A 12,773-nucleotide genomic window follows, 5' to 3' on the forward strand; every position below is an offset into this window, starting at 1 on the left:
TGTGGTGTGTAGACTCCCCTCCCCCTACCAAGTGTGGTGTGTAGACTCCCCTCCCCCTACCAAGTGTGGTGTGTAGACTCCCCTCCCCCTACCAAGTGTGGTGTGTAGATTCCCCTCCCCCTACCAAGTGTGGTGTGTAGACTCCCCTCCCCCTACCAAGTGTGGTGTGTGGACTCTGCCCCCCCCCCCACCCCACCCCCGTGTGGTGTGTAGACTTTACCCGCCCCCTGAGTGTGGTGTGTGGACTTTGCCCACCCCCTGAGTGGGTGTGTTGACTCTGCCCCCACCCCCGTGTGGTGTATGGATCCCCACCCCCAAAAGCAGACAGACTGAGGATAATGTAGGCATCAGATTCTTCTTAAATCCCACATCCCACCTTCAAGCTGCTGGCACGGCCTTGCCAGCACACCTCGATTCTGTATTTATAAAATAATTTGGTGAAATGATTACATGCAAATAAAATACAAGAGGAAGAATCTAGACTCAGCTTCCTGCTTTGTGCAAAAGTGACCATGCCTGCTCCTTGGGGTCATCTTTGCATCTTCTCACATAGCAAGTTGTCAACAGGCCCCCCAGGCCACCCTCCTCTCACGCTTCCAGAGGTTCCCCTTGAGCCATGTCTGTAGCATGCTCCCTGTCTCCACTGCTAGACCTGCCAACCCTTTTGATGGTCTTTGCCCCCTCTCTGTTGGAGAGCAACGATCTGGTCCCCTGCTGTCACTGAAGTGCCTGTTAAATTGGGTGGATGGAAAAGAGCATTTGGAGAAGCTGGAGAGAGGGTGTGGCGCCTAAGAGCACTTCCTGCATGTTTCTCATGTATGGTCTTATTGATCATCGGAGAGATCCTAGGAATCATATATTCACCCCCATGACTCTGGTGAAAATGAAGGGTTGTGTCTGCAGAGCACTGGGAGGCAAGCTTCGTCTTCTGATTTGAAGTCTACACATACTACGGTTGGGAAGAGGGAGCCTCACTGAGAAATTATCTCCTGTGATGTTTACTTCTTTATCAACTATCTGGATTTGGAACCACCTAGGGGACACACCTCTGGGTGCTCCTATGAGGTTGTTTCTGGGGGTCATTTAACTGAGTAGAAGAGACCAACCCTAAATATGGGGGACACAATTTCACAGCTAGGGACCTGGATTGAATAAAAAACCAGCTGGACACTAGCATTCCTCCCTCTCCATCCTCCCTCTTCCCTCCCCTTCTTCCTCCTCCCTCCTCCCTCCTCCCTCCTCCCTTCTTCCTCCTCCCTCCTCCCTTCTCCCTTCTTCCTCCTCTGGGGAGAGACACTGCCAGCCGCCGCCATGAAAAGCAACATGTAAAGACACTGGTAAGCCACAAGCCATGTGGCAAAGTATAGACTAACAGAAATGGGTTAGTTTAAGATAGAAGAAGTAGATACCAAGAAGCCTGCCATGGCCATACAGTTTCTAAACAACGTAATTTCTGTGTGCTTTTAAGGTTGGGTCTGAGCGACTGTGGGACTGGCGGGTAAGAGAGATTTGTCCTGACTCTGGGCCAGGCAGGAAAACTCTAGCTACACTCCTCCCTCCTCCCTTCTTCCTCCTCCCTCCTCCCTGACTGTGGGCACAATATAACCAGCTACCATGAGCTCCTGCTCCCTTGCCTTCTCCATTGTGATGGATCATCCCCTTGAACTGAGAGCCAAGCAAACCTTCCTTCCTTAAGTGGCTTTGCCAGGGACTTGGTCATAGCAAAATTAACTAAGACATAGCTCATCCCCTTTCTAGGAGAGAGATAGTGGACCAGAAACTTTCTGAGGTTGAGGCTCAATGGAGTCAGGAGTCAGCTCTTGGGTGACAATATATAACTTACGGGATGAAGAGTTCCCAGCTCAGGCAGCTGGAGACAGTGTGCGTGCATACAGTAGGCGCTCAGTTAATCTTGGCTGGCACCCTGGAATTGCAGACCCTGCTCCAGCAGACTGTTCTTGCACGGTGGCTCTTACAGTGAGATATGGTTTGGTTTCACTCCAGCATCCTGCCTCCTGATGCTAGGAAGCCTTGGTGTTTCTCTCCAGAACCTTGCTTGTCACAGTTGGAGGCATCAGCTGCTTGTGAGGAAGCTGCAGCTGGGGGCTGGGGGTGTGTGTGTGGGGGGGCTGGTACCTGGTGACGCTTTGCCAGTCCCTGGAGAGGAAGGGCTCTGTTCAGTCAAGGCCGGGCTGAGTGAATGGCATGCGCCAGCCCAGCCCAGCTCAGCGCAGGGGCAGACGTGGCATGGGGAAGGGACTTGTGGCTGCCTCCTCTCTTCCTCTTTCAGCTCCCTCCAACTTTCCCACCCCGCTTTGTGCAGGGACTGGACTGGCTCACTAAGCCACAGCTTTGGCCCTGCCAGGTTCCTGTTTGCAGGGGTTGGGGGGAAGGTCACAGGCAATCCACTTCCACCAATTCTTTCCTCTTCCTATTTGCCAAGCTGACTTGGGGGCCATGTGGTCAACACCCTAGCCAGGGCACCCATCACCAGCTTTGACTTTCTGTCCTCCATGCCAGACTGTACTAGGGCATGCTTGTTCTTGACCTCAATCACTCCCCCACCCCCAGACCTCTGCTGTGCACTCACCAGCCACAGAGTGCAAAGCGGTGAGACTCGGGGTCATGTGACTTGCCCTGGGCTAAGTGGCCAGCCAGTGGCTGAGCTGTGCAACACTTAGCCCACAGGCTTTACCTGAAGCCTGGGTGTTTGTGAGAGGTAGCATTGGTGGCCCTGACAAGGCGGTTGAGGAGTGTGTCCTTTTGCTCCAGGGGGCATTGGCTGCCTGGCGTGAGATCTGTCGATAGGGTCAGGACCCCACAGCAGTTCCGCAGCAGAAGAGCCCGGAGATGAGGAGCACCGGATGTGAGCCATAGTGTCCACCAGGTGTCACCCAAGTTCTAGAAAACAGTCATTAAAAAACAAAGGGTCCCAAAGCCATGACTAGGGGAGAAGGGGAATGACAGGCTCTTCAGAACTCAGAAGGACTGGTCAGTGAGGGAGCAAGGACAGCGCCCTCCTCAGGCCTCAGTGCAGACCTCACAGCTCAGAAAGACAGACGGGGAGACACAAGGAGAGTGGACTGTGAGAGCAAAGAGCCCCCCTCCTGCTCTTCCTCTCCCCCAGCCCAACCCTGTGGCCTTTGGGGTACACTTGCAGCTGCCACAAATGTGAAATAACCATCTTTACTGGCATGCCATGGGGTACCATGCACGAAAGTCCCACATGCCTTCCTCCCCACCTAGACCTGGGTGGGCTCTTGGGGAACAGGGCCACCCCTGGGAACACAGGAAACCGTCAATACAGTCTCTGTCTTCTTCCAGGGTCTCATAAAGAGCAGGGTCTGAAAGGATGCTTCACTGAGGACTGAGGCAGGGGACAGGGTCCATATGTGGCAGCTTTGCCTCCCCTGAGAACTTCCTCCCCCATGCCCTCAGGAACACTGGATGGGTTAGTTTTTGTCCACTTTGCACACACTACAGTTGGGAAGACGAGCCTCCACTGAGAAATTGCCTCCATCAGATCGGCATGTGGTCATATCTGTGGGGCATTTTCTTGATTAAGGATTGATATGGGAGGGTCCAGTCCACTGTGGGTGATGCCCTAGTGGACTCCCTAGGCAGAGGTAGGTTGTATAAGAAAGCAAGCTGAGCAAGCTGTGGAGAGCTGTGAGCAGCTTTCTTTTGTGCTTCCTGCCTCTGGTCCTGCTTGAGTTCCTGCCCTGACTCCCCTCAGTGATCAACAGTGAAAGGCATGTTTACAGCAGATGAATCCCATTCTCCCAAAGTTGCTTTTGGTCACGGTGTTTATCTCAGAAATCAAAGTAGACAGTCACCCGTGGCTCCGGAACCTGCGTGGGAGGAAGGTGGGACGCGGATGGGTTGCTCCATGGCGTCTGTAGCTGCTCCACTTTCCTTATCTGAGGTATCTGACCTCAGAGCTAGGAACCAGGCAGACCCAGGTCTTCTGCCTCTCTCTCACCCCACCCCCTTCAGCTCACTAAGACAGTTGCTGTTTCCCTGGCCGTCCTATCAAGTTGTGACCTTCAGGCCAGAGGTTCCGTCACAGAAGGGACACCAGAGACGACACTGGAAGAGGGTAGTGTCTGGACCTCAGCCAGTCCTTGCTGCACATCAGTGTGTACACAAAGAGGGGTAGCTGAATGTCCTTCTCAGGATTCAGAGCACAACTGTGGTTTTGGAGACTTTGGGACAGTTGCTGTCCCTCTCTGGGCCTCAGCTCATCATCACAAAAGGGCAAGCATCCTGAGTTCACACTGGCTGCCATCATTGCGTGGAGGGTCCCTTTGCCCTGGCCCATGGCCCAGGCATTACTCTCCTGTCTTCTCAGCCTGTGCCTTTAGCTGCACAGGGCCACATCTCCCCACAAGCAGGGGTTGATGGGAAAGATGAGGTCATGCCAGCTGTGGCATGTCAAGGAACCTGTCTTCCCCAGAACTAGAGACCTAGGAATGTATCCCCGTGCCCACCCTGACCCCAAGAAAGACCCAGCAGTGGCAGTCAAGACTTTGGGGGCCTTTATTAGTCTGAGGAGTGCCCCGGCCAGCGGGGTTTCAATGGGGGCAACCCACCTGTGGGAGCGAATGAGAGACAGGGGACACGAGAGACTGACAGCAAGATAAGATTCTGATCAAGCTTCCAATCTTTATTTCTCTCCGCAAGGCTTACATAGCATAGGAGGGGAGGGGGCAGGAAGGGAGGAAGGGGAAGAGATGTGGAAGGTGTGCAGAACGTGGGAGACGTGCAGGTCGTGCAACTGCAAGATGTCGGCTGAGGTCACTGGTCAGGGGCCATTTGTTCTGTTGCTAGGCTACCTGACCATGGAATGCTCTTTACATTCGGTTGGCATGGCACCTGACTGTGGAATGTTCTTATCTTTGGGAGCCTCCAGTTAGTAAACAGGTGTTACTGCTCTGGGGAAGGGCGGGTGGGTTTATGACTTGTTCTCTGGCTTAGCTACTACTTTCCATGGTTCATGTTTGGTTCCTGAAATCTTGGTCCCTAACAGAGGAGAGAATGTCATATTCTGTGGAGACTGGGGAAGAGGGGAGTAGGGGCTGAGGTATAGGTGGCTGGATCCCACAGCAGTAGAGTCTCATTGGCCCAGCCTTCTCTACAGGTGTGTGCCATGGAGGAGTGTACAAGCCTGGGGTCAAAACTCAGCAGGAAGCTCTCTGGGTACCCTTCCAGCTCTAGCCTTGGCTTGGGGTGGGGCTGGTGAGGCAGGGAAGAGAAGGGAGGCTTGTTGGCTGAGCTCCTGAGAGGACACATGAGGAAGGTCACAAGGCCGGGCCAAGTTGGATCAGTGCACACAGGTGACCACCATGTCACACCACAACCAGCACAAGGCTAGCTTCAAGAGGGTCCCTCTTGCACACAGTGAGCCCTCGGTCCCAATGCTGCCATTTCAGACACTGCCATCTGCATAAGCATCTTTTCCTGCTTGGCACTCTCTCCCCAGTGACAATGTCCCTCGTAGATACACAAGCTGAGCTTCCTGGTGAATGTTCTCAGTGTCCAGATGGGGCTGGCATCCTTGGGTCCTCAGGGTTAACATTGGACGAAGGCAGAAAACAGGTATGAGGTAGGGCTAGGCACTGCTGACCCTGAGATGGGAGGTGAGGCAGGGGACAGGGGTAGACACCTGAAGAAACACAAGGCTGGGGACAGAGGAGAAGGTGACCTGCCAGCAGGAGCCTTCAAGATTGCCCAGACCCATAGGGCCACACCCTCAGCTTCACTAGCCTGCCCCCATCCCTTCTCTCGCTACACCCATCTGCATGTCTGGCAGCAGGCCTGGCCCTCCTTACATCTTATCCCCACCTCCCCTTCTTCACCAGCCCACCCCCTCTCTACCCACATTTTCCTCCTGTCTCCTGCATTGATCCTTCCTTCCACCTTTTAGTCTTATACCTCAGTGTTTTTCCCAGAGACAGTCTGGATCGGCCTCTCCCTGTAGATGGAGCAAGAGCTCCAGGTACCCCTAGCTTGCCACCCGGGATTTGGGTGAGGCATAGTGGGGTACACACCACTTCTGTGTAGGAGTCAGAGGGGCAGGAAGAACTGTGGATATGTGACCACCCTCTGCCAGTCCCTGTAAATGCAGCTATTGTGTACATGGGCTTCTTGTGCCCTTGGTGCCTGCCCAAAGACACTCTGAGTAAGAGAGGTCAGGCTTTGGGCCTAGACACATCCTGTTGGCTGAGGGTTGAGTGGGCCTACCCACTCTGTGAGGGGGACTCTAGAGAGTCACAAGTCTTCCTCAAAGAAGAAATGACCCCTTAAGTCATCTTGTCGGACTCCAGGGGCCCCCAGAACCCAGGCCTCAACCTAGTGCTCTGCCTGAGTGTAGTTCCAGGCCTATGCTAGACTCTAAGGTCCTGGGAGTTGAGCTGGGGCCACATCCATTCCTTCCAGATTCAGGAGAGACCCAAGCAAGTGTGTTTCCTGCTAAGACCTGACCCAACTGCTGAGTGTGAGGCTGACAGAGTGACGGCCACAGACAAGTGTGGCCTTTCTGGTAGTAAGCTCACTAGGCAACTGGGAGGGAGCCACAAGACAGCTCTGGGCCTTATCTGGCCCCACACATCAGATGTAGACCCCCTGACTGTCCACCCTCTTTTCTCTCAGACCTCAGGCGGGCTAGGTTGAGACAGGAGTTGCTGGGAAGCCATGTCCACAGGTGACTTCCTCAGGGTACGGGTCGTAGATGCTGCAGTTGGGTGTGGGACCCTGGCAGTAGACATTGAGGTAGCCTCGGTACTTGTCTCTGTACGGCTGGTCCTTGAGGCACAGAGTCAAGTTCTTGTCACACTCACACGTCTGCTTGTCACACTCTGTCTCGTTGAGTTCACCTGTCGTGGAAAGGACAAGAGAGAAAGGGACTCTGAGAACACAGTGGCCTCTGGGATGTGACTTCAAGTCAGAAGGTCTTGTGCCTCCTTGGCCTTTGGGGTACCCTGCTCTGGGCTGGTACCCCATTCACAGGGTAAAACTGGGGGACCTCTGGACAGTTGGAACAACTGAGGCTAAGAAAGAAGGATGGGAGAGCTGGGGAGATGACTCAGCAGTTAGGAGCAGAGGACTCAGGTTCTGTTCTCAGTGCCCACACCAGGTTCTGTTCTCAGCACCCACATCAGGTGGCTCACAACGCCTGACTTTAGTTCCAGGGAACCTGACACCCTCTTCTGACCTCTACAGGCACATGCACACACATGGGACACAAATAGACAAGCAGGCGCACACACATACACATGAGTAAAAATCAACAAAATTAAGAAGGAAAGAGGGGCGGCTTTACCCACCCCTACTGGTTACGCCCTGTTTCCCCAGACTACTTCCTTCAGTGGAAGAGCCAGGCAAACCCCTGCTTTCCTAGGGAGTGATTGGTTAGGGCCAAGTAATGAAAGGTAGTTCTTACTCAAATTCATGCCAAATTAAAGGAAATTCCAATTCTTCATTTATGCTAATCTGAAGCCAACAGTTAACTCTTAGTGCCATGTGTCTCGTTTGGGATATCCTTATCCCCAAATGGTTTTCATTGCTTGCCTAAAACCCAAACTTACTAGGGTATCCTGGGTTGGTCTTTGGGTCCCCATCCTCACCCCAAGGTCCCATTCCTAGCCAGGGAGTCAGGGGAGAGACTCACTGCAGACAATCACAGTATCATTCTCTATCCTGTGGTCATAGTGGTCCACATAAGGGCGGCAGCCCTGGTCGAAGAGCTTCTGATAGCAGCAGTCATGGGCGTGGCAGCACCTGAGGGGGTGGGGCAGAGATGAGCAGACAGGTGCAGGCAGCCAATGGCCCCACCTCCCACCTCCCACCCCCACAGCACCTCCACCCCACTCCCAGCCCAGCAGAGAGCTCCGGTCATCTGTTTCAGTCCCTCACGGCCAGCCCTTCAGACTGCAGTCCAGAGAGGGATAGTTACACGCCCAAGGTCACACAGTAAAGCAGAACTGGCGCTGGTGCCCTGTATTCTTGTCCTGGATCCTACCTCTTTGTCAGGGCTGTCAGCTCCCTCCCTGCCATGGAGCCCAGAGTGGAGCTGCAAGGGGAGTCAGGTGTCCCCGCAGTCCAGTCAGGGAGGGAGGGTCGGAAGGAAGCCATGGCTTTAAAACCAGCATGAAGTACCTCGGGGGACAGGGTCTGGGGTGAGTCAATGGGCATTGGGGGGTATGCAGGATGGAGAACAAATGGAGAGTAGTCATCCCCTCCTTTTCTAAAAGAGTGAAGCCAACTGCCCGCTCCCCATGGGGCCAGATTTGGTGCTGGCTGCTGCTGGGGAAGTGAGAGCAGAAGCCATGGCTTCCGGATCTCCTAGTCTGCGGGAGGAAGCTCAGACTGATGGGGTGGATGTCCATCACGTCCCTTGCCATTGTGGAGTATCAGCCATGAGACTGGCACCTCTTTGTCTGTTTGTGGGAAGGCAGAAAATGCTACTCTAATATGGACAGAAAGCATTTATGAAGTCACAGATGGAGATCCTGGCCCTTCCTCCTCAGTCTGTCCATTAGCTGCCCCCCCCCCCACCGTGTCTTCCCACAAGAGGCCTCCAGAACCTACCAGTCTACCTCATCCATGGGCTTGCCGCGTCCCCCCAGCCCACAGTAGCAGCCGTAGCCCACAAAAGACAGGATGGCGTTCTTGTGTGTGATGGCCTCCACCATGAACTTGAGGTTCAGCAGGCTGCTGTGTGCAGTGGACACAACTGCAAGAGAGCTGGGCGTGTAAGTCTAGCCTGGTGAGACCCAGGGAACAAGATGGGAGTGGGGGAGGAAGGAGAAGGGAGTGGGGGGGGGAGGAGAAGGGAGGGGGGGGAGGAAGGAGAAGGGAGTGGGGGGGAGGAGAAGGGAGTGGGAGAGGAAGGAGAAGGGAGTGGGGGGAGGAGAAGGGAGTGGGGGGGAGGAGAAGGGAGGGGAGGAGGAAGGAGAAGGGAGTGGGGGGGGGAGAAGGGAGTGGGGGAGGAAGGAGAGCGGAGTTGGGGGGGAAACATATAAATCCTGAAGGCTGGAGTGTTTCCCACCCCCACCCTGAGCCTTACAGCCTGGAGGACAGAATATGGTTCATTTAGCTGCAGGCCATACAGCGTCCTAAACCCTTACATTTGTTAACTCATTGGGTATTCACTGCAACTCCTGACAGTTGTTATCACATTTTTACAGATAAGCAAATTGAGGCTGGAACCCTGAGTAACTTGCCTAGGGTCACACTGTCACATGATGCTGGAGAACCCAGAGCCAGGCAGGGAGGGGACCTCAGCCACACCCTCTGCCACAGGTACTTGGCTTCTGATAGAACCACAATCTGATAAATCCATACTATTGCGAAAACACTCAAAGTCAGAGTTACATTTCAGCCACATTTTGTGGTACACATTCCAGCTACTCAGGAAATTGTCTGAGGCAGGAGGATTGAGCGTGCAAGGGCTGCCTGGGCAATAGACTGGATTCAAGGTCCCCAAAGAGGTCATCCTGGGTGTCTGGTTCACTAGAGAGTGCTTCACAAATGCCACATACTGTCCTGAGTTATGGGAGTTTGATTCTGGGTCTTTCCACTCCTTTCCTGACCTCTGTCTGGTGTCTCTGCCACTGAAGGGGAGCCAGGGTCCCTGCCAGCATCCTGGAGTCAGTGTCTCAGTGCACACACACACAACAACAAGCAATAATGCAGATGTACTTCGTCTCCAGCAAAAGTCAGCTTCCTGGCAGCAGCCAGGCCCTCCAGCCGTTCATCCTTCTTCCTCTCTCAACTGCTTCCTTCTCTTGTCTGCAGGGTGTGGGGCTCTCTGAGCCATCTGTGCTGAGTCAGGGGCCGCAGCCCCTGCCTGGGTGAAGCCACTCACCCACTCACCAGCAGGAGGGAGGTTTTATCCCCATTTGCAGGGTGAGAAGACAAAGGCTCAGAAGGTGAAAGGCTTGCCCAGGCAGCCCAGGTTAGGAATAGCAGCGTTCAGGCAGGAGCCTCGTCTGTTCCTTAGCTGGACGCTAAGCCACATGCAACATGGAGCCTGTGTACATACAACCTCCACTCTGGCCTGCTCCAGCTACACCGGAGTTAGGCATCCCCTCCCCTCCCCTCCTACCTCCGCCCCCCTCCATGGAGAAGGAACTGTTCTGAGAGCCAGGAAGTCAAGGATTAGAAAGCTGGAGGCTGGATCGTAAAGGGCCTTGAGGTACCCAGCTGCCACTGTGAGGCCCTGGCTACCTCCTCCCCTGAGAGGGAAGCCCCATCTCCTCTTCTAGCTACAGGCACTTTACCCTGGGGGTAGGGTATACGCAGCACCAGGCTCCTGGCTGCCAACTGTCAGCTCTCACAGGGTGAAAGTAAGAAACATACATGGTTGTACTTGGGATAGACACACACTCCCTTACACTCCCCGCTTCACACACACACACAACATCCACATCTCATTCTGAGACACACTTACCCACACATCCTTATTACAACTGTTCATCTCATGTCCCCCAACACACACACACACACACACACACACACACACACACACACACACACACACACACACACACACACACACACACACACACACACACACACACACGCGCGCGCGCGCGCGCGCGCTTTACCTCACAAAACTATCACACATGGCAGAGGGTCCATAGCCAGAGCTAAGGCCATGTCCACAGGCAGAATTAGCTCATATTCAATCTCCTCAGACCAGTGGTTTAGGAGAGTGGTTTAGGGGTTGTTTTCTAAATGACAAGCCATGTTGTCTGAGTGCACCAACCCTTTTGCATGTCTGGCCAAATGAACCCTGTCTTTTGGGGTGCAAGGTTGTGTCAGGAGCCCCACTCAGCCATGCTGAGAGTAACTGCCCATATCCATGAAGCCCTGGGTATCAGCCCTAGGAAAGAAGTTTACAGGCAAACACACATTTATTCTCTCTCTCTCTTCCTGCCTCCCTCCCTCCCTCTCTCTCTTAGCAGAGCTATACATCCGATACATCCTATGATATCTCTCTCTCTCTCTCTCTCTCTCTCTCTCACACACACACACACACACACACACACACACATCACAATGAACACAGATGTACACCCAGGTGCCAGCCATGAGCCGTATTTTACTGAAGTATGGAGCATACAGACATCGTGTATGCTCAGACACACCTACACTCATGCACAGACACGCATCTAGCTACACACAAACTCATTAACTCCTGCCAGCACGAAAAGTCACTAATACATATGCTCAGGTCCACAATGATGGCAAACACTACCAGTTTACGAGGCTTGCTCAGCTCTCTGCACCTGCTCAGCGTAGCTCATAAAAGAAGGCCCCTGGCTTGTTTACAGGTGTCCAGAACTAAACAGCCCCAGAGGAGAGGTTGAAGCCTGACAGGGAAGTGGAGGCTCCTTCCTCAGAGAGAGGAAGGAACAGCCAGCCAATAGAATAACACAGAGCCCAAATTTCTGGGGAAAGGCTGGGGATGAGAGGGGGGTCAGAAAGGTCTCCTGGGAGCCATGCTCACCACTGCCAGCCAGGACTGCGATGGCAAAGAATTTCTTCATACCCAGGCTGGACCTGAAGAGAGAGCAAAGCCAGCCTGAATCCCTCCTCTCCAGCTAACCATAGCTGGGTCTCATTCAAGACACCACCCATGCTTTCTCTTGCCTTAATTGCTGTCACCCAGCCCTGTGACCAACTCCTCCCCACCTGGCCTGCATCTCCCGGGAGGAACACACCCCAGGGTGGCAGGGCCACCAGAACCAATTCCCCTGACTCTCAGCTCCAAGACAGGAAGCCATTGTCCCACGCCAGATTCAGCTCTCAGGACCATACTCCAAGGAATTCTAGGACCCGAGTCATTGGGACCTCAACTGGCAGCTGGATCATAAAACCTAAAATCAAGAGACTCCGGTCACTGGATTCTAGATTCAGCTCTGCAGATGCTGAGGGTCCACAGGCAGATCTCTTAGCCTCTCTGGGCTTTAAGAACAGAATTAGGTTGACTAAATGTCCCAGAGATCCTTCTAGCACCAGAATGCAGTTGGCACACCTCTGCTCAACATGCAGACACTCAGAGCTCTCCTTCCTGAAGAACTGACTCTAGGAGTGTATCCCCTGCCCGTCTCCCTGGAATGTTCTATTCCAGGGCAGCAAGCACCTACCTGGAGGTTCTGGAAGGAGAAGAGGCCCCGAGGCCTGGACTCTTCCATCTAGCAGGGTGTTTAACCAGCACCTTCTTCCTGAACCCTTTGGGGTTGGCCTGCGCCCCATCTGCCATGTCTTGGATTTGGGGAGGCCAGCGACATAGGGCTTGAAAGGTCCTTAATATGCCCAGAAGTCCCTGAGGAGCAGGCCCCAGCTTCCCGCTGCCTCTGCCTCGAACACTAGCAGGGTAGTGCTGGGGCAATGCCCCTGGGCAGGAGGCAGGTGACAGATGTCCTAGAAAAGGCTGGCTCCACCTCTTCCCTCCCACTGCCACAGCCCTTCCCACACCAGCCTGGTAAAATCCCCACCCCACATCAGCCTGCCCACCCCTGGGCTTGGGAGTGGGGTGCAACCACCCAGAATCAGCCCCACCCCCTGTACCTGAAGCAAGGCTGAAGTTCTCTCCATCCCCAGCTGGAAGATGCCAAGGAACACGGTACCCAACAATACTTGTTGAAGAAAAGCAAGAGGCCCTTTCTTCAAGGGACCTTCCTGTAGGGACCACTCTACTAGGACCTTGCAGTGGGCAAGTGAAACGACTCAGTTCCAGATACAAGGCAAAGAGGGTGACGTGG

At 54.0% G+C, this 12,773-nt stretch overlaps 1 protein-coding gene across 1 annotated transcript; it reads right to left on the reverse strand.

Moving 5' to 3' along the window:
* Positions 1–6,663: 6,663 nt before the first annotated feature.
* On the reverse strand, positions 6,664–12,271 carry Pla2g2f (phospholipase A2 group IIF). Its single transcript, XM_036177379.1, has 5 exons — positions 12,156–12,271; positions 11,516–11,568; positions 8,590–8,734; positions 7,670–7,779; positions 6,664–6,875 (listed from the first exon to the last, which is right to left on the reverse strand). Exons 1-5 carry the CDS (start codon positions 12,269–12,271, stop codon positions 6,664–6,666), a joined length of 636 nt encoding a protein of 211 aa, XP_036033272.1.
* Positions 12,272–12,773: the final 502 nt, after the last annotated feature.

The sequence above is a fragment of the Onychomys torridus genome, chromosome 2, assembly GCF_903995425.1.
Source record: "Onychomys torridus chromosome 2, mOncTor1.1, whole genome shotgun sequence".
In the NCBI taxonomy this organism is placed as follows: Eukaryota; Metazoa; Chordata; class Mammalia; order Rodentia; family Cricetidae; genus Onychomys; species Onychomys torridus.